Here is a 22467-nt window from a genome sequence, read left to right as displayed (position 1 = left end):
TTACCGTTAGAGACTTGGCTTTGTAATTGATAGGGAAGCTCCGTTTCTCCTCATTCGTTCACTCCAAAGGTCCACTGGCAATGGTCGATGGCACTCGATGCCTTATACGGGTAAACGTAACCCCGTCGCATATTCTTCTTTTTCTTTAAGGAAAGCATTCTTGCAGTCAAATCACGTTACTCGGAAATGCTGGTTGGTTGGTGTGCTTATGCCAGCAGACGTGGCAACGCTTATGGTCATTACGCACCGTTAAGTAATTATTCGTTATAAGCACAAATCAACGTTCTTTTACTCGATACTCTCACACGCTAACGATCTTTAACCTAGCCAAGTGAGACCTTTTGGGCACCGCCAAAGAGAATGCACACATTTAGAGGACAATTATATAGTTGCGTTACACCCAGAGCACAGAGAAGTTTGACTACATAATTACTCTAGGGGAAAAATTTAAAGTTAAAGAGAATGAAATCCAAACAAAACAGCTCGTTCGGGAGAATGACGCTGTACATTGTCAGTTTGAACAAATGGACGTTCTCGCTCTTCGCTTGAGGTCCCACAAAGCAACCAAAAATAATTGCTCCCTTACGACCATACAACAACCCTAACGAGAACCGTCTGGGGATTCGTAACGCACAGGGTTACAGTTACGACCTTGAGTAACGGTCTCTTGAGGCATCCTTAATGGTAGACATCGGGTGAACGCTGTCAGAATTGTTCCTGCGCCTTCGCCATTGTTATTGTTGTTATCTTATCCACCCATACACACATACAGAGGCTGGTGGTGTGACCGATGGTAATCTCGCCTACGAGGCGAGTTCTCTCAGGTTCGCCTGTGGATTTGAATGATGGCCTGGGTTCTCGCAGCTGCAAACCCATTGCCACCGTTGACCCTGAGCAGCTGATAAGGTACGTGGTAGTTAGAAGGCTGTAGTAGTCAACGACTAAGATTTAAAAAAAAAAGACTGTAGTTCTAACAACCTCATCCCAAAACCTCGCTGAGAACCAGGAGGCTACCTCCTCTTGCGCCACCCCCTCTAATGAGGAAAGGGACACACGCCCACACACACACACATATATATATATGTGTGTGTGCGTGTGTGTATGTATGTATATCATTCGCTTAGTGGTCACCCATCCACATACGACCCCAGGCCCGACAGCGCTTCATTTCGGTGATCTGAGGAACAGATGCAGCAAACGCAGTACTGCCGATTCCAGTAAAACTGAAAATGATAATGATAGTCTCCGTACCATAATATAACTTTATGAAACGCGTTTTTATGCTGCATATGTTGTTATATCTTACAAATTTGCAACGTAGCTGCCTTCTGCTGCGCATCGGAGTAGACGGCAGCTTTACGAATAACCCGTTTCATACTCTGTCTGTCTCTCAATGACAATGGGAAATATATCATATCACATTACGGGAGAATTTTGGAGGAATGCACCTCTATGATAATGTGAACATCAAAGAGCGAAATAATCTTAACGACCTGGGTGGATTCCAATCATATCGGTCTCAAGTCTTTTCGTACCCTTAACAAGACGTCATTTCAGCCCCAACTTGACATAGCCTACTTCTACCACGAGGAAAGAAAGATTTGAGGCATGGTCTCAAGGGTTACAGACTGGAGTAATTCTGGAAGATTTTCAACTCATCTGCTTATGAATGACTGCTATTGGGTAATACTCGGATAACGTGTAAGGTAACTGAAAATCCGAAAAATAGCCATGATTAATTCACTTCTGGAAATATTTTTTGTACACCTGCTCTCTCTCTCTTTCTCTCTATATATATATATACTGTATACATATATATATATATATATATATATATATATATATATATATATATATATATATATATATATATATATATATATATATATATGTAGAGAGAGAGAGAGAGAGAGAGAGAGAGAGAGAACAGAGAGATCTGAATTTTGCCACCGTAACTGTATCTATGGAGCATCCAGCATTAAGAGAGAGAGAGCGAGAGAGGGCGTGGGCGGGGCTGAGAGGAGTACTTCCTGAAGAGAGCAGAATCAGTAACCATTTCAATTTTAGAAGAAAAGATCACCTGAACAGAGACTGGAAGATTCTGTTTCCTTCGTTAAAAAGAAAAAATGATAAAAAATGACACACGCAAGGCTTGAAAGGAAGAGTCCTCTATATGGAGAATTCCGCTTAATAAATGTGAGAAATACACCTTCAAACTAAAATAACGAAAGCAAAACTGGAAAGAAAGCATTTCCGCTTAGACATACCCCCCTGCCAAGGCCCGGGGAACCTCGTTTTTCCGGCTATTAGTTTCTCTTCAGGAAGTTGCTTTTTTTCCAGGATCAATGGCGCAATTTAATGAAGCATATGCGGGGAAATTGTCAACTAGAAAAAACAAAATTGGATTTAGCAGTCCGTTTAGTGAGGTTTGCTGGACGGAATAGCTTTTCATTTACTTTGATGATGGGGAAGAGGGCGGGCGGGACGGCGGGGGTTCGGGTGTGGGGTGTAAGAGCTGGAGCTGGGGATGCAGCATCAGAAATAAAGAAGTGGCGTTTCACAGTTTTCGTCTTAAAAATTGTGGAGATTAAAAGTGCATACTGAAGCATTAAATGTATTTATTATTACAACAAGAACCCTTCGGAAATTTGCCATTTGGAAATATTTATTTAAAACGTACATAGATTATATGTACAGTTAACAATGCTGCGTAACTGTATGTGTTTCTGCTTTGAATTGTGTTGGAAGACTTACTTCTTTAGTTTAATCTCTTACACCTCTGTACTTTTTCTTTATCTTTGATTTTCTTCCAATCTCTGCATCCCACTTCTTCCCTAAACGTTCTTCTTTCATCGAAGCAGTCATAATTATGTCCCCAGGCTGATTGGTTGTGTGGCCTATTAGTCAGCGATTGGGATTGCGTTGTGGGAGCTAATGATATTTGTTCGGGGCAGAGTGTTAAGAATTCTATCGAAAACTGTCCACGGTTCTGTGGGAAATTATCATTTTCAAGAAACTGGTACTCATTTGGAATTGTATAACCACTTACTTTATTTGGGAGAGGAGCTTAAGAATTAGCAGCTGATTTCTTGACTTCAGTTATGCCTAGTAAACTTTGGGCCTCGAGGATTGAAAGGGATGACAATGCTTACTTGCTTCTCTGCAAATTGTTAAAAAAAGTTTCCAACATTGTATGCACTTTTGCTTTTGAATCTATATTCTCTTATTTCCAAGAAGTCTTGTCAAAACTGCCTGATTTACGTTGTTCAACAACTGCTCAAAAGAGGGGCCGGGCATCAACAACAAACAAGTTGTTTTATAGTTTGCTTAGCATTAACACGGAGTCTGCTTCACTCTATGTAACCCTGAATTTTCATACGGCGTAATTTCCTAGCGGCAAAAAATCCTACTGCGAAATATCTTTACAACGATTTTTTTATACACCGAAATTCCCATCGGAAAAAATCCTGCGGCGTAATTGTTATCGAATTTGCCGGACATTGTTTGCTATATGGTTATACATTTAATTGGCTATATGGTTATACATTTTATATATATATATATATATATATATATATATATATATATATATATATATATATATATATATATATATAATATATACACATGAGTTGTCCGTAACAAACACGTTTGATTACTGGTTTTATTGTGGTATTGATCGCTTAACTCCTCGATCTCATAAGACATTTCAGTCATGCGAGTGGTCTCTCCTGGACAAATGGAAGAGGGTGCTTTTTCCAGTTGTTGGTTACTCCTATGACTTAAAAAAAAAGTATATATTTAGTTCTTAAAATGCTAGCTGGACGTTATTGCCTTTATTGAAATCAATGTGCACTGACGTTTAGTATGAGTTATTAGTTAGTTTTAAATAAATTAACATGATGTATTACTTTATTTATTCATTTAAATAAAATATTCCTAATTTAAAAATATATTGCAATAGTTTTTGTCGTTGCAACGCAATGAAATTATAGTTGATGTTTTCGTGTGCTTGTTAACTGTTGCCTGTGACGCGTGAAACAAAGATAACAATCTCAGGGGTTCTTTTTGTAAATAATCGGTAATCAACAGTGCGGAGTCTGTTCCCAGGCGTTCAAAAGAATTTGGAGCTTGGGAGAGTGGGATCATGTGAAATTTTACCCTTTTTTTTTTTAAAGAGCGGATGGGACCTATCTTGCTCAGCGCTCCTCGTCACCTCGATATAAGTGATTAAGTCACGCCGAGTATTTTTAGTTCAGGTAAGTTCATTGCTAAAATTACTGGAGGTTTCTCTCTGCCTGTCTGTTTCTCTCGTTAGTTCATTCTTTGAAAACAACTTACCCATCCATGGGAAAACTTCAAATTGCTTTTGGACCTTCTTTATACACGGTAAGTTATGGCCTTTTTAACGTCTTCGCTTCATATGCGTGTGCATTCAAATTCAAGGCGACTAAATTATAATTGCCTCCATTATCGCAATACCACACACATCCACGATTGCCTTAAGTGAAAACGACGTCTGTCGCGAAAGAATAACCGCTCCTCAAATAACTCGCATGGATACTGTTTATTCAGGGGAAAGTGTTTAGAGGTTTAGAAAGGAAGGCAAGATTTAATGTTTTGACGATGTCTCGGGCTATTTAAACTTTCTTTCTTCCTTTTTCTTTGATTTTTTTTTACGTCTCAAGTAAATGGTAAACTTTACTCGCACCACAAGTGCGAGCACACGCGCACAGTTCTTCAGATAAACTATAAATGCACATCATTCCAGACCATTAAGATTAAAACGTTTCGTTGCTATCTGATATTGGCCTGCTGTTTAGTCTCCAATATTCTATGACCTTGTTATTTATGTCTTTCTAAAATGCTATGTAATGTTTATATATATATACATATATATATATATATATATATATATATATATATATATATATATATATATATATATATATATATATATATATATATACATATATATACATATATATATTAGTAAAAGGACCTCATTCAAACTGGATGGTACCTAATGGAGTGTTTATTCAGAAAAGTTACAAGCTTTCTTGGACAAACAGTCCACATTATCAAGAATCCGTAATCTACTAATGCACAGAACAATAATTGTGTATGTGATGTTAAAGTTATATATATATATATATATATATATATATATATATATATATATATTATATATATATATATATATATACATACATATATATATATATATATTATATATATATACATATATATATATATATTTGTATATATACAGACATGGATGCATTTTAAATGTCATCAGTATAAATGAGAGTCGGATGAGTATACACTTTTCCCCTTCACCTTAATTTCTCCACAAAAGCGTTTTAGTAACTGTAGCGAAGCTGTAGATTATCCTGATTTAATTCTGCGCTTCCATTTTGCTTGGAAGCGCCTGTAACTGTTACGTTAAATTTTCTGGCAATGTGTTTTGCGTATCTATTTATATATTAATGTTGGTTGTCTTGTCTTTCTTTATCTGTTCTTTTTTTTTTTTACCTAGGTAATGGCGAATATTTTATTCAGAGTTCTGAGGATGTTTGAACATTTTCACTTTTTTACTAATAATGACAGCAACAGCATTCTTCTTCTTGTAATTATTATTATAAAAATATTACTGTTATTACTAGTTCATCTGTAATTCCTGTCCTAACTTCTTTAGGTGAATGGTCTGAGGAGACTAACTTTTCAAGTTAATGGCCTTTTAAGCTTGAGCTATATGATCACTTGGCTTTGCAGAATAATAATAGTAATGAACAGTTCGTCCCAGTAACATAGTGTTCAATAGAGGAAAAGAATCTTCAGTTGTGCGTTATGTGTTACATTGGTAACGCATTCCAGGCACATGTTAGTGGATTTATTTTTCCGTTAATGATATTAGTAGCTAAAATATTTATAACTTATTAGGTAACATCTATTACCTTTGTCTGTTGCAATATCTTTGACATTTCCTACAAAACAGACGTTCATGAATCGGGCAACATTTCTCATACAAAGTAAAAATCTTTCTTACTGTTTGTTTATTTGTGTTTATTGTTTTGTTCTAAATGTCTCCAGCAAAATAGGTAATTGCCTCCCAGCCATTTGAATGACGAGGTAAACACTGGTTGCTCTCCGTATGGTTTTCTATTTTCGTACCTGCAATATGTCGTCTCTCTCATTCGGCCAGATGGTGTGATTTCCATAATTGTGCTTTCTTTTTGCTTGTGAATGAAGGTTCCTGTTTTAGTGATCTCGACTCTCACTATTGGCCAGATTTCATTTCTATGTTATTGTTACAGTTGCGTAGCGGCTGTGGAAGTCTGATTTGTTTATTCTTAGTTTTTTATACTGAAGATTCATCCTCTTTTCAACAATTAGAGGATGACAGCAGTTGCGATTGCTCTCTCGTTTTCCTCTCAAGCTACATGGGGTTTTTTCAGTAAGAAACACCAACGTGTGACCAGATGTCCCTTGTGTTATGGTTATGTGGTTTGACATTTGTGGCTTTGGTTATTTGTTGACTTGAGGAACAATACTGGATTTCTGAAGACGGTGTACAGTTTTCCCGCACTGTAATCCGGAATCGTTCCTGAAACAATAAAGAACTTGATGTTTATCACGAGTATAACGATAATTACCGTTTTATTAGTAGCACTACTGTTTTAAAACGAAAAAGAAACGGAAGCTTTAAGTGGTCTCACAAGCAAAAATCTAGTCTGCTCCGCTATTTTATATTTGGCTTTTTATTTTATAACAGATATTTTGATTTTTTTGTGACTTCTAACATAAATTAGATGACCAGAAATCACAAATAATTAATATACATAAAAAAATCATTTGATTTAGTGTAGTTCTGTAGAAGCAAAATCATTCTTTAAATTTACGCATAATCTATGTTTACTATAGTGACAGGACTTAATTTTCTAAAAGTCGCTGTTGCAAAATGTATGCTAATTTCAATGTAATAGCTCCTGGTTTACAAGACTGCGGTAACTCACCATAAAAGAAAATTTCCCTGTTTTCTAATTGGTCAGTTAGGATCAGGAATAGTGAATTTGACTAACTATATGCAGTCCGTTGCCTTGGAAGTCTGTACTTACAACCACGGCAGACGGATATAGTGGAGATGTATTTGCATTTTATTATTTTCACAAAAATCTGTTGGTTGGCATTATATTCCTTATGTTCAACTCCCTTTTACATTTTTATTAACAGTTAAACTCTAGACAGTAAATGAGTCCACTAATGTGGCTGCTTGCAAAATTGTCGCTTACGTCGTCATCAAAACAATTCAGAATTGATTTACGCAGACAAATGTTAAATTGTACACAAGAGTTTAATTATACTCACCTAGATTATGAACAGAAGAAGTGGTTTATAATGAAACGTCATTAATGCTTGTCATGTCCAATTCTTGGTTTATTTTCTCTTAACCGCCGTAGATTCTCGGAGACAGTATTCGAGGCGGAAACCCGGACAAAAATTAATAATAACTGCTAATGATATCTGTGCACTGCCGATGAGACATTATGTAAATGAGAACAGGACTTCGACCAATTATTGCTGAAAGCACGCACGACCGTTATGCTCAATACATATGCTATTAGACGTTCTTATTCTTTTTCTTTAGGTCGAGTACTTTACTAGTTCGGCCGGATACGAAAGTGAATGGATGAGAGAAAGAAATTATAAGAAGGAAAGAAAGTGAACGGATGAGAAAGAAATTATAAAAAGGAAAGACTGTGTATATATTTCTACACACACCCATATATATATATATATAATATATGAATGTCTTTCAGGGTAATCCAACATTATAATATGAAGATAAAAGGCCCATTAAAACACTATTTATACGTTGCAAACTTATATTTCGAACACTTCTTCTTCTGTGTCCCTGTTCACTGGTAAAGTATGGACAAATGAGGTGTAACACGAGTGTAAGGCATGTTCATGCGTGGCAGATGACCGTTGACCCCAGATGGATGGAAAATAAGTTATTCCCTTGTGCTTTGGGCCTCGTTCACTCCCGTCTGTGTCGAGTCTGGTGGGCATATTTTCCGGAACACCTGCTAAAGAATACGCCACCAGAAGAGAGAGAGAGAGAGAGAGAGAGAGAGAGAGAGAGTATGAAAAATCTATCTTCTGACAAAAATGCATAAAGATTATTTTCAAGACTTGTTTTTAAGCGCAATTAAAAAAATCACTTATTTCAATAAAATATTTTGGATTTTTACATCTCTACATAGACATAGCTGAGTATTCATATTTTCTATTCTAATAATTTCTAATTTTACACTTCAATATAACAAGTTTTCCCGAAAAAGTCTGAAAACTGGTGAAGATTTGCTCAAAGTTTCTTCGATAGATGTGAATAATTCGTCGCAAAGGAATGTTTCGTTCTGTAGTGGACTCAGAAAAAAACAAGTAAAAATTGCGCCGAATTTCTTCTGCGCAATCGCGTTTTCTGTACAGCGTATAATGCTGTATGAAACTCTTGATGTTCTACAGTATGAAACTCTCAGCCACGAACGGGCAGGGCTCAGTTGCTCCCCAGATGCGGTCAAGTGAAGATTCGTCGGCGGCTGGCACCTCTAGCGGTGTCAGACGCACGATCCATGGCTAACTCTAACCTTAAATAGAATAAAAAAAAATACTAAGGCTAGAGGGCTGCAATTTGGTATGCTTGATGACTGGTGGGTGGATGATCAACATACCAATTTGCAGCCCTCTAGCCTCAGTAGTCTTCAAGATCTGAGGACGGACAGAAAAAGTCCGGAGGGACAGACAAATAGACATCTCAATAACTAAAAACAGCCAATGTTCGATGAGAGTGTGGAATCCTATAAGACGCCTTGTTTCCAATGGAAAATATTTTGCAAAATTTTTGTCGTTTGAGGAAATGGCAATGTTGACACTTTTTCAATATCTGCTAAAAAATTTCTAAAAATAAAAGCATAGAGAGCAAACAGAAGGCAATTCCTTTCGTAAGAAGCAAGAAAAAAATGTGGCGTCACGGAAATGTTTTGAACATTGCTATTTAACAAAAGGCCTTTACATTTTCTTCTCCTATACCCATTATTTGACTCGTTTTGAACAAGTCTACCCAATCCTTTTCATAGCATTTCTTTTGTGCCGTCATAATCATCACAGGAACAGAACTAAAGTGCATACCCCAGTTCCTCCTAACCCCCCTCCCCAATAAAAATAAAAAAGACATAAAAAAAGTGCGTCTTTCTTCATTTCACAAACAGCAGCTCATAAGTGGACAGGAACCGAGGAAAAGAATTCGGGATCGCTGAGGAAAAAGATACACCTGATTAATACAAAATGGCTTTTCCGCAAACATCTGCTCTGGCGGACGTTATGTTTTCAGCATATTTCAAAATATCTCAGAAGTTATTACGACACAGGGCACGTAATCAGGTGTTCTGTGGAGATACACGTAACTCTTTGTTAGAACTATTATTACGTATAAAACCGTTACAACTTGACGTTATTTCTTTCCAAAGAACAGGGTATAAAAGAACCATACTGATGATGTAGACAGTTATAATTATGAGATGTTTTCATCTGCACTGCCAGTCAGTAGGATAATCTCGCCTAACCGGGGATCATCGACGTTGCAAATGCTAGATACGGTGGCTCCTCAAAAGAAGATGGGGTAATCAGTCTCTTTCAAACCTTACCATTAATTTTCTGTGCAAGTTGCTCTTTACAGCTGAGGCAGAATCTAAATGTGGATAATCAAAAGAAGAGGGATAATAAGTCGTTTGAACCCTTGCTCGTTAAGGCAACACTCGGAACAAGTTTCCATAGCAACAGCTGCCTGCCTTTTCCTAACAGACTCTTAATAATATGATCGCTGGAGTTGAACCTTCATTTTTTTTTTGTAACTGTAAATAAGAAATAATATTGCTGTTGAATCATACTTTCACAAATAGAAGACATTAGAGTTTTATTAGTATAAATATATGCCACAAGGTTCAATATCAGCGGTAAACAGCGTTTTCCCGGTTCCTCAGTGACTTCTTCAGTTCATTATTTAGGGAAAAGGAAATCGGTTCAGAGAGCTCTCCTTTTCGTTCCTTTATTTGCAATGGTCTACCAAGTTAATTAGGTATGGCATATCTCAGGCCATTTCATGGAGAGAGAGGGAGATAGATCATATATTCTCGGCCATATATTTATGTGTAATATCAGGATATCAACAAAATATCCATTCCTACGTCAAACTATATTTAGCGTCTCGGTTTCCAAAATATTAATTTGCATTCAGTGAGTAACTGTTGAGACTTCTTTCTCATCACGACGGAAATTATGCCAAGAAAACGACAAAACATACACACAAACACCCACACATATACATGAAGGCGTCCTCCTAACAGGGCTGTTTCCATTAAAAAAACAACGCAACAGCCATTACCAATTAATACTCTAATGCAGGATCGTGGATGAACTCCCTTTGCAGAAAGTTTGTTCACCATTAGCCGCTTCATACACCTACACGAAAGGTCATCAGCAATGTGTTGAACCCATTACACACACTGAGTCATTTCCTCACGTTTCCTGGATTTCACAGACCGTCCTTCCTCTATCTGTTCCATACCATCTACCCAACCCATTCTAGGTCTTCGTCTCCTCTTCTTCCTCGCAGTTTTCAATATAAACCCTTTTCACCCCGTCACCGTCGTGGATTCTTACCACAAGACTATACCATCTAATACAATTGTCCATCCTTTAAGCTACACTGCCCTAATTACCACTCCTGTCTCTCCACATTTCTCACCATTTCGAATCTTATGCCACATCGATTATACACACAAACACGCATATATATGTATACATACATATATATATATATATATATATATATATATATATATATATATATATATATATATATATATATATGTATATATATGTGTGTGTGTGTGTGTGTGTGTGTGTGTACGCACGAGCATATTCATATGTTGTTAATTATTACAGATTTTGCTACTTTCATTCAGGGTTTTTGGTATTGCCCAGCATTGTATAGTTTTATGGAGTTCTGGGTTTATTAAAAAAGATATTTTGCTGTAATTGCTGATGAACCTGCATCTGGAAAAAATTTCCTTTTCTTATACTCGTGGAGACCATAACGTTAAAGTATGTCTTTTTAGCACATGGCTAGTTATAATAAACACGAGTGAGCTTAAGGTGACTAGTATAAGAGAAATGGAAAGGCGTCATCATCAAAGGCACAAACGAAAAACCTTTGTATGGAAGTTGGGTGTCTCGGAAAAGAAACGGGACAGAGCTATCTGATCAGATTTTGTGCGTCTAGAGGATTTTAGGCGGCTTTCTGTTGTTTATCTGCCTGAAATGTAATTTGCGGAATAACCGACAGGAGGGGACCCGCCTAAAAATCAGATTTCCACAAGACTGTACTTCATAAATGTTTGTAGACCTTCATAAATTACTTATAGACATATATTTCGTTTAGGTTTAGTCCACACGACCTCACAGAGGGAGAAATATGTTTATAGTGCGAAAAGAATTTACCTGGACACTAAACCTAACAAATCAGCATTAATGTTCGGTACGAAAAAAAGTCATTTCTAAAAGAACAAAGACTTTTCAATGCACTAGAATAACATCGTTCATAGAAGCTGTATGATACCAACTACCCCCAAAATGTCACCGGTTATAGTCACGTAGCGGTTAATGACGGTTCAATAATCGATGATCTTATTTCCTGAATGTTTTCCGTAGGCAGGTGAAAGGCCGTGGCTGATGGGATCAGGAAGAAAGTAGGAAGAGTACATAATTCTTTTTCAATTTGGTTTGCTTTGGTATCGTAACGGATAATGCTTTTCAGTACTGATATGAATACTGTTAAAATCACTGAGCAGACAAAATTATAAACAGTACCTCTCAGAATACCAATGAATAATGGATATCTGTAAAATTATGAGACAACAATTGCTTTCAAGAGCGCCATGAGGACAGGCAGAGGCAGACATGTGAATAGACCAGAGATGATTTGTGATGGTAAAAGTTGACGCTTGGACGGACCGACATAATTATACTGTACTAAAACAGGAAAGGTCAGACTCCAGGTGGGGAGTCAGGTGCACGGAAATCTGTCCATCAACTTAACGGGATAAGGAGACCGTAAACCGCAATAGGGGTCTAGATGGAGACTATTTCTGTTTGCTATTTGGAGTAATTCTTCATTTCGCCTCTTTTCCTGGGTGTGTATTTTACGGTCTTTGGTTCTTCCTTGCTTTGTTCCTTCATATTTTACTCAGCCCTTCTTTTTCTAGTCTATCCTCTGTAGTAATCTGGTGCTCTTATAGCTATATTCATCAGATATTAACAAGATTCCGGCTCAAACAATATATCAGAACTGTGACTATTGATATCTTCCTGAGGTGCACTGATGTTCGGAGCAGCGTGTAGCTATTTAGAACATGTAATTATTACTTGTGTGTTTCTTATATTTCTCTGGACATTGGCCTTTTCATTCCTCTTAGCTTCGCCAGTAAAATTTCAATTAATCCATATAGGTTGTCACATACAAGCCCTAGTGCTAAGAATGCTCAAAGTTGATACAGCCAGTGTTTTGCGATTATTACAAATTTGGTAGTTGCTGACCAAGATTTCCTGTAATATCTTCCATAGTTTTTATCATCATAAGCTGAAGTTTGGTTGGTTGGTTAGATTAAGCCGGTATTATGCCAGAACGAGTCCTATCCCTACGGCAAATGTGTTAAAGGTGTGAGCACGGTCTATGGCAAGAGCTAGGTCTTGGTCTAGGCCCTAGAGAGACCGTGGGTGTGAGGGGAAGTAGGAAGCAAATCCGACTAACAAAGGCGATCAGCTAACTGTGTACCTTTTTCCAGAGGAGCAACTCCTGAGATGACTGAGACAGAGAGCGGAAGCTTACCAGTTGCTGGGAACCTCTTGGGAGGCACAAGCCTCATCAGCAACAACACAATTGCGAAGATTATCACGACTTTGGCCACTCTGCTAAACATCGAAGATGGTAAGACAGAGAATCCAGGGACCGGAGGCAGAATGGTCCGCTGCCCTGAATCGGCTGTAAACATTCTTTGTAATAAAGGAAACAATTAACATAAATGCTCTGGTATTATTATTATTATTAATTATTATTATTGCTGTTTTTATTATCGCAAACACAACTTGTTGTTTGAAACAGGGTGTTCAGATGTTTGAAAGCCTGGTTTTGCTTTTCACTTTAGATAAAGAGTTTAATTTTCTAAGGCATTTGTCATAGATTTTTTGGGATTGTGATTTTCATCTACCTTTCAAAAAAAAGAAAAGGTTCTCTTAAATAAGACTCGTTTTTTCTCTTTTCTTGCAAATTGTCGTCAATAACATTAACAATAAACACCATCTTCTGTTCATTAGCATTTTGGCCATAAGCCATAGTTCAAAATTGCAATTAATCATTATTATTGTTATTACTTTGAACCTCAAACCTCCGTTCCTTACGCAGGATTCCTGGTTATCGGAAACCTTTACTCTAAGAGGCTTTGTTTCAATGATCTTGATTAGTCATATTCAGTCATTTGATTGATGTTGCTTCTTTTTGAGAATGAACAAGGATGTGACGTTGATATGTTGATAGAAATAATTTCAGGCTTTGCCCCTAGAGATCAAATTAGTTGCAAATCTGGACGAAGTTTTGTAAGCGATGAATCTGAACCCTCGTTGATCTCCGACAGCCTCAGAATGGACCCGGGAAGGCAGCGAAATCTTCTCTCGACTGATATCCGTCGGCATCGAGCCCTTATCGCAGGACATCACGTCCAACTGGCTGAGTCTTCTGTTCAGCACGGGTTGGTGGAGCGTCGGCATCTTCAGCGTACCCGTCCTGGTGACCGGCATCATCTGGTACTTCATTCTGACGTGGTTCCTCAAGAAAAACGTCATGGGATTTCTCCTTGGCAGATCGCTCAGGTCTGTTGCCAAGAGATAATGCTATGGAACCTAAGCATTCTTCGCTTTAATATATTTATGCATAAAAGATCGACGCCTTGGCACTCTTGTGGTTACTTATAGCAAATTTGTGACCTTAACATACTTATAATTTGATCATGATCATATTTTGAAATATGATTCTTAATTCAAACAATTCTTTATATTAACTGGTTATTCTGTCCCTAATTTTGATTGAAATAAGGGTCATATTTAATATATAATATATATGTATATATATTGCATATATATTAAATATATATATATATTATAATATATATATATATATATATATATATATATATATATATATATATATATATATATATATATATATATATATATATATATATATATATAAAGTACATGATATGGTCAGCTGTGCTTCTGTAGGCCCAGACCTTCTTGGATGAGAACCACGAGAAAGTTGGAGATTAGGTGGAGATCTGTGGATTATAAAGCACATGAAAGACATGAGTCAGAGTGGTGGAGTTTTATAGCAGCCCTTTGCATTATATTGTGTTGTAAGCGATGATATTGATCACACATATAAATGTATATATATACATACATATATATATATGTATATAATATTTTATATTTATTTATATATAAATATATATATTTATATATATATATATATATATATATATATATATATATATATATATATATATATATATATATATATATATATATGTGTGTGTGCATGTTTGTCTGTTCAAGAGCTGTATATTCACTGACCGTAAGGAATGAGTAAAGTTCGCTCTCTTTGCCTTGAGATGAGTAATGAAACTAGCGGCAAATGTCGTGATAGCCATTAAATGTTTTTTTTAGAGCCGAGACATAATCATACCATATTGATAGCTGCTGGTTTTAATTTTCTCTCAGCTATCATTTCTCTTGTATTACAACACTGATGCATACGATTCCTAAATGCTTACCAAAGATACAAGAATTAATTTATAGAAACGAATACGACCAATGACATCATATTGCTCATCATTTTACAATTCAGTTGGGTATTGAGACGTTTATGCAAAAAATGGATGGTGTACTCCTGAAAAAAAAATACTGACATAAATATTAAGGCTAGTACTAAAATAACCAAAAAAGCGTGTGATTGATAATAGATGCCACAAAATATCATAGAATCTAATTTTTTGCTTAACCAACACGTAAAAGTATTGCTGCAAGGTTATGACATCAGAATTAATATAAATTTTCTTAAAAAAGATAAACACAACAATCAGGTGGCTGGTATGCAAGATTATACACTTAACATTAGAGAAAAAATTCTCCAAGTTTCACTCGACTTCATGCCCTGAATGAGCAAATAGTCTTGGTGCTGACCACAAAACTGACGATTCAAGGAAGTAAATTACAGCATATGTAAGCTATGCAGGAGCAGTGTTGATGTTTACAAAGGTTATTAAGAACAGAGAAAAACAATTGTCGCCCAATTTTGTTTTCTTTGTTGATTTTTTGTACCTTCCGGCACCAGAAAAAAAGACCCTATTCTTTTTCGGCGCGACTGCGGTGTGTTTCTCTGTTTAGTTTTCATCCTTTGCCTTCATTCATTTAATAATCGGTTGATTGATTGATTGATTAATTGATTCTTTAACTAATTTAGTGATTGGTTAATTGGTCTTTTTTTTAAGTATTTTAACAAGACCTCTGAGTCACGTCTCTAGACTCACAGAGACCGAACGAGGGATTTGATCTTTAATGAGAGGTAAACCCTGGAAGGAAGTCAACTGAAAGACGATGAATAACTGTAGATGGGAAGAGACCTCAGGGGAAGGATGAAGAGCAAAGGGAAGAAAGCAAAGCAGCTGGCGGTTGAAGGGTTGTGATAAGACCCTTTAGTGCCATTTGTGGTGAGCTACGTAATGTCTACTGTAAGTGGTATCCCATACGGTGTTCTCTTGTGTCTGAAATAATGTGCGTGCACATCACTCTCTCTTCTCTATCTATTTTTCCACCTACCTGGCCTCGCTGTGAAAATGGCAGCGATCTCAACTCACGACCTATGTTCAATCCAAGTTCTAAAGAATAGATCTTGGGTCGATCCTTGGATGAGGAAGGAACGATAGGCACGTGTTGAAACCAAGTGTGCCTCCGTTGACCTTAAACGTAAATCAAGTTCTTGGTTATTAGTTGGCTGTTGTGAGTCACAGACTGGGTTGGAGAGAAAGGTGAGAGAGAAATAGGGGAAAAATAACAGTTGTGAGTTATCAATACTCCGTCAAAATGTATAATGTATACCATCATTATCACAAATGAAAGCTGGACTCTGCGCGGTAATCCTCATCCCCACCGGTGTGACAACATTCATAGGACACTTAATTAACATCATATCTAATTATTTCATGTCTTTCCTTCATTTTACTAACAAAAAATTTTGTAACTAAGATCCCCTTTTTCCTTCTTTCCCTCCAGCTCGCCTTCCGTAGCACTAGAGAAAGAAGAGGGAAACCAGGCTCATTTGGCTCGCCTTACCAGGAGTGTCTCAGACGCCATCGATCATCCGAGGTAATCGAACGCTGATCTGCGACGAATCAAGAGACAAATGAAACCCACCCTGGGACCGCTCGCCCCGTACCCTTCGTTGGCGCCGTTAGTTTGTTTGCGCTTTTAGTTCGGTTATTTGACCGCATTCATTTGCTATTTTGTTGTTAATAAAATATTTGATATATGAATATTCTTACTGCCCAATTTAATAAAATTTATGAGCATGGTTTAGGTAATGTAATGTCGTTGAAAGTGACTAAAAAGTTTTGGGAATGTCATGCTGTCTATAAGAATTACGATAACATTCATGTCCTTAATTCTGTGAAAGAATGCATTGGGACTGCAAAGTTAATAACAAAGCTCCTGCCGAGCTAAGCTGCTCGTACATTATTTTGCACAACTTTGTAAATCGATGGGCCAAAACACGCTACTTCAAAAAAAAAGCGTTTGTTTTTTTATTCAGTTATCTAAATCGACGTCTTGATTCATCTAGAAGATAATGAGGAGAAAATATCCATAAATCTCCATTTTCGTAATATAAAATTATTTTCACCTTCACATAAGTTTATCATCGCTGTTTTTCTTGCGTGCTTTCATTTTCTGTGGAATTTTCTTTGGAAATTGTACGTACTAGTACATATGGTTTGCTTGGTTCTCAATCTGAGCCTAACATACAAACCCTATCACTTCACTAGATATTAGGTTTATTAAGAATGGAAAGGAATCCGATTAATAATTGTTCATTGAGACTTTTTGCTCGTTCATGTCTTTCTGGTTCCCTCCACCACAACGAGTGAGCATTTACTCTCGTTATTCAGCAGGAGGAAATCCACGCTACTCACTTATAAGCGTATGATAAGTAAGCTATCAGAAGAAAACAACATGCCCCATCAAGCAGGTTATCAGTGAAAGAAGAGTATTTGACGTTGAAGATCATGAGACAGCGGTTTTGTTGGTGAAATTCGTCCTGGAGGTTTGCACTGATCTCGAATTCCTTCATTCTGATTCAAACAAGATTCCATTCGTAATGTCATTTCTAAATAATTTTTATTTGCTGATCGAAGCTACAGTTAAGAAGAGAATAATCTCTAGAATTTATTTATTATTCATTTTAAAGACATAAGGCTTGTTTTTCAATATTTAATTATTCAGATATCTCCTCTGATCACAGGGAATTGTCTAGTTATAAGGAACTTCTTTTTCTGTACATGGATCGAAGATTCTCTTTACTTCTGTCTGTATAGACTTCATAGCGTGTCTTTAATACAGCTCTAAGCAAGATGGAATAAGAAATCTTAGTATGTTCGTGTGGAATTATTTGAATTTATCAAAAGCATATGAAGGAACAACCGCCTTGCGGGAAAATCACTGATATCCATCTCTATAATAAGTTTACATTACTTTTTGAATTTCAGCCTAATTTTTTATTGAGCCTCGAAGTTTTCTGACTTATTAATTTCCTGTTGATTAATCACGAAAGGGCACGTTTACATTTGTGCGACTATAAATAGAAATGAAATAAACATTGAAGATATTTGAGCCAAGCTGCCCCATACACATGCTCTGGTGCACAGGTGTTCAACTCTTGTAACTGTGGCTACAACCGGCTCCGACTCAAACATCACACGTTGCTGTTGTAACTGGTTTGTTAGTTGTGCCGCGCTTCTGCACAAACGAATTTTGAGACGTGAAGTGTGGCGTTTATAGAGTCGCATCAGAAAGAATAACAAAAGAAAAGGGAATAAAAAAAAGGTTCGCGTTATTACAGCATTTAGTGACTGGTCCTTTCTATCTGCCACTAAGCTTTTGAATCCTTTTCCTGACCCTGTATTCGTGACGGTTAGAACCTCAGGTTTTCCGCAATCCTCGTCGTCAAGCCGCACCCTTATTTCTTCGAGCCTGGGCTAGGCTAGTACATTAAATTGCTCGTCCCATTGGCTTTTACTTTGAAGATAATGGTGGAATCTGCTGCAGGTCCTAGACACCAGTCTGACGGAGCAGTACCTACCCCGACGAGGATCACTACCGTAACCACCACTACGACCACGACGACGAGATCCAGAGGAATCTTCGGGTACGGATTATCCGATTTCACAGTTTACACTGGTTATAGAGGTGATTTTTGCCATTGACTGTAGAGTTAGTCCTTCCAATGATCGTAGCATTAACCTTTAGTCATTCATAACGTTCTAGTTAAACCAGCAATTAGGTGTTGTAGATCTTTACCATAGGAGCGCAATGGGCCTTGGTATGACAAAACCAGTGACCTTGCAATGAATATACGTACAAGGCAGATGAACAACTTTACTTCCAGAGCTTCGTCATTATAAAGGATGTCCGAAAAGATTTTAATATTAACATAAAAAGAGAGAAAGTAACTTTAATCAACATTGGTTCCTGAATTTCCTGGCACCCTGTATAACGAGGAATATCGACAGACAGGCAGTTAATCACTAGCTTCACTTATTACATTAGCGTCAGCGAGGTTAATTTTTTACTACGAAAGGAGAGTGAAATACTGAAATGTTTAGATAATTAGTAATCCTGTGAAAAAATCTAGGAAAAACTGAATAAAAATAATGTAAAAAGTTGAAAAGTGAATGAACGAACGAAAAACGACTCATACAAAGGGAACTAGGAAGAAGTCATTGGCTTACATATTCTAGCGATAGCTTATTTTCGTGGCTTACCTAATCTAATGAAGTGTTGTTGTTGTGCGTTATTAACAGTGCACTCAAAAGCATATAGAACAGGTAAAGCGGGCACTGACGTGAATGCATGTATTATGCATTAGATATGAAATAAAGAAAGAGAGGTGTGGGATAGAAGAACAATAATTTTTCTTTTCATATTTCTACACCCATATTGTCCTTACGAAAGAAGCGGAACGAACGGAGTACCTCATACGGGAGGGAAGACCGTCACTTCCCATTAGCTCTGATGAACCCATTAGATTAATGGGCCGTTCATGTCTCCAGTGTCCCCGCTGGTTGCGACCAAGTCACATTTATGGGCCCTGAATTGTTACGGCCTTTACTCTGTATCAGACTTAGGCGTCATTTCGTTTGTGTTTTTAGCGTTGGGCCTTTCTTGAGTCTGTACTAGTTGATAGTGTTTTGGAAGGATCATATGACGGGAATCTCTTTTAAAAAGGTTTTGTGTTTTTTTGTGTGTAAAAGACAGTCTTTTCACATAACCATATATAGAACATTTCTGTATATTTGCGTGTGCTGAAGTTATACAGCTAGGAGGTATACATATAAATTTTGTAAATTTACAGATTTGAATGTGAATATAAGAATGCTCATATAACTGTGTATGAAGAGATAAAAACATTCAATTTATTCCTATCCTTCCAACCTGGGCCTATTACCCATAAATACTCATTCCCACCCCCGCAACTCTTGACATTCAAACGAGATGTAAATGAGATCTAACTTTCATGAAGAGACTGTAATGCTATGCTGATGGTTTATTCGAGGGTTGAACCGGCGTTGCAGCAGGAAAAACCAGTGACACCAAAGTTAAGTATATAATTTATATATATATATATATATATATATATATATATATATATATATATATATATATATATATATATATATATATATATATATATATATATATATATATATATATGTATATATATACATACGCAGAGAGAGAGAGTGCGAGGAGACTTTGAGGGGTGTCTCCGATGGCTGTTAACATTCCTATTTTCTACAAGACATTGCCTCCTGCACCTAGTTGCTACCCACCACTATCGACTAATTCCCAGGTACATAATTCCCTGTTTATGTCAACAGGAGCACAATGGATTTTTCATGGGCCTAAAGTAGTTTCCCTTCTCCATGGGATCAGAAGCTGGCAAGGCAAAGTTGTCAACTGGTGCTACACTCACACACACACACAGATATAATATATATATATATATATATATATATATAGTACCTTCTCACCTTCAATGTTTTTTCTGCCTTAGCCTCAGTTTCCTTGCTATACAGAGTATAGCCAAACACACTAACAACGTAACCACTTGATCTTCCATGCGGAATGTTGGGATGCAAAGAACACCTGCTGAGTTTTCTCACTCTCTCATTCTCATTCTCGGCAGCGATGACCATAGTTACTCTGATGACAGTTTACATAATCAGTATATTAAAACCCCGCCTCTCTCTCTCTCTGTCTGTCTCTCTTTCGTCGAGCCGAGGGTATTCTGGACCGGTTTCAGTTTTAACTCCTTAAAAATAGGTTAAACAATAGAACGATAGGTAGATTGATACTAGTCTGACCCAACGACGCTTGGTAGCCATTTATGGCTTATTTATTCTCCCATTTACTCAACAACCCTTCACCAGATGCTCATATTCCTCAGGAGCCAGTGCATTATCTACAGAAATGTGCCTGAGTTGGGGGGGTCTTTAATATTCAGCCGTTGAGGTAATGCAGTCTACAATACCGAAATGTAGTTTTCTCCTGAGAAACGGCTGTAAAGACCTTAGAGACAATGCTGTTTACTCAGAGAATAAATCATACTGGGATGACTAAGGCTAGTCACAAGATCAGTCGTACAACCTCCATATCCTCGCGTAGGTGGGAAGGTGACGAGATTCTATTTATAAACCACCTCCTGTAATATGCAGTGTTATATTCCATTCAGGGTCAACCTTAGAAACTGCTGAAGCTGAAGAATGTCTGGAAATTTTACGTCCCTTAAAATCAATTCCGCAAATTAGCAAAACATGAACGGAAATACACAAGAGCTTAATGACTCTTCACATTCCAGATATTTCATTTAACTCTATCATATAAGTTCATTTTTATACCCCTCCCCCTCTTTTGGAAGTAATCCCCCATTCCACGGAAGGGGTGGAACCCATGTGCAAGGTTAAATCTTTCTGGTTTCGTAATGCAAGTCATAGCTCACAACCGAGTAGACCCGGAGTGAGAAAGGAATGGTATGAGAGTGCACACTTATAGTTCCAAAATGACTGTTGAAAAATGCAATTCATTGTGTATCTAGTTGTTGGTTGACTGCTGTGGGTCTCAGCACAGACCAACGTATCTATCTAATATATATATAAGTAAATAAATAAATAAATGAATATATATACATATATATATATATATATATATATATATATATATATATATATATATATATATATATATATATATATATATTCGGATATCAATAGGCGATCGAAAAAAATTTGTTTAATGGAAGGCATCAATGATACGAATAAACTACGAACTTCCCAAAGCAGCCAATATAGAAGTACAGACTGATTGCAAACAGTACATGTGCGAATACATGATATTTCCTTGACATTTGCTTTATGCTACTTTATACTCCTCTGCTCTCTATACAGAAAGATGTAATTAGTATGTAAATTCTTTGCTGATGAGAAAACTTTTTTTGTGGTAAAAACAATGAAAGAAACGTTGTAAAAACCTATGAAACTATATTTTGGGATAAAATTCTGGACAGACGGAAACCATGTAAAGTCCACGTGTCAGTTTTCTTCTAAGCTCTTGCTTCACGTGGAAATCCCAAAGTCTGTTGTCCAGAAAAATGTCGCACTGTTGGCGCCAACCTTATCTGTCTTAACATGATAACAGTTCTGCATCCGTTTTCTGATTCCCTCGAACTGAGCAAAAGCTTCTTTTATCTCTTCACAATAAGGAAAAAATAGAGAAAATTAGATTTTCCACGTGTATGAAAAATACATGCTAAATATCGCAAAGACGAAAGATGTGCTTGTCCAGTAGTGGGGTGGTGTTCTGGGAGAGAGAAAAAAAAAGAGAAAATAAAAGAAAAATAGCGGTTCTGGGAACAATGGTACTGTTAGTGCTGCTGAGTACTACAACTGTAACTGATGCTCTTAGATTTCACAATGAAGTTAAGTGACGGTGCTCTTGAGAAGAGAACCGACGTTATTATCTTTA

General features: G+C 36.9%; 2 protein-coding genes across 2 annotated transcripts in view; both read left to right on the top strand.

Moving 5' to 3' along the window:
* The first annotated feature begins 615 nt into the window (after positions 1-615).
* LOC136848430 (uncharacterized) lies at positions 616-16656 on the top strand. The gene is made up of 4 exons (XM_067120723.1): positions 616-906; positions 12906-13048; positions 13752-13986; positions 16447-16656. Exons 1-4 carry the CDS (start codon positions 791-793, stop codon positions 16541-16543), a joined length of 591 nt encoding a protein of 196 aa, XP_066976824.1. The 5' UTR covers positions 616-790; the 3' UTR covers positions 16544-16656.
* Positions 16657-18082: 1426 nt separating this feature from the next.
* Positions 18083-22467, top strand: part of LOC136848279 (uncharacterized) — a 48980-nt gene continuing 44595 nt past the window's right edge. Inside the window, exon 1 of the mRNA XM_067120663.1 lies at positions 18083-18592. Coding sequence (XP_066976764.1) covers positions 18474-18592 — 119 coding nt within the window. The 5' untranslated portion in view covers positions 18083-18473. The remainder of the gene's footprint in view (positions 18593-22467) is intronic.

The sequence above is a fragment of the Macrobrachium rosenbergii genome, chromosome 2, assembly GCF_040412425.1.
Source record: "Macrobrachium rosenbergii isolate ZJJX-2024 chromosome 2, ASM4041242v1, whole genome shotgun sequence".
NCBI lineage: Eukaryota > Metazoa > Arthropoda > Malacostraca > Decapoda > Palaemonidae > Macrobrachium > Macrobrachium rosenbergii.
The sequence above is the reverse complement of the archived record's forward strand: the minus strand, read 5'-3'. Positions and strand labels throughout refer to the sequence as shown.

Bases quoted from the DNA above. Each gene is read 5' to 3' on its own strand.
- LOC136848430 (XM_067120723.1), top strand. From the start codon at position 791: ATGGTAATCTCGCCTACGAGGCGAGTTCTCTCAGGTTCGCCTGTGGAT. The intron at 907-12,905 runs GTACGTGGTAGT...ACCTTTTTCCAG, and splicing joins GACCCTGAGCAGCTGATAAG to AGGAGCAACTCCTGAGATGA. The intron at 13,987-16,446 runs GTCTGTTGCCAA...CTTTCCCTCCAG, and splicing joins CTCCTTGGCAGATCGCTCAG to CTCGCCTTCCGTAGCACTAG.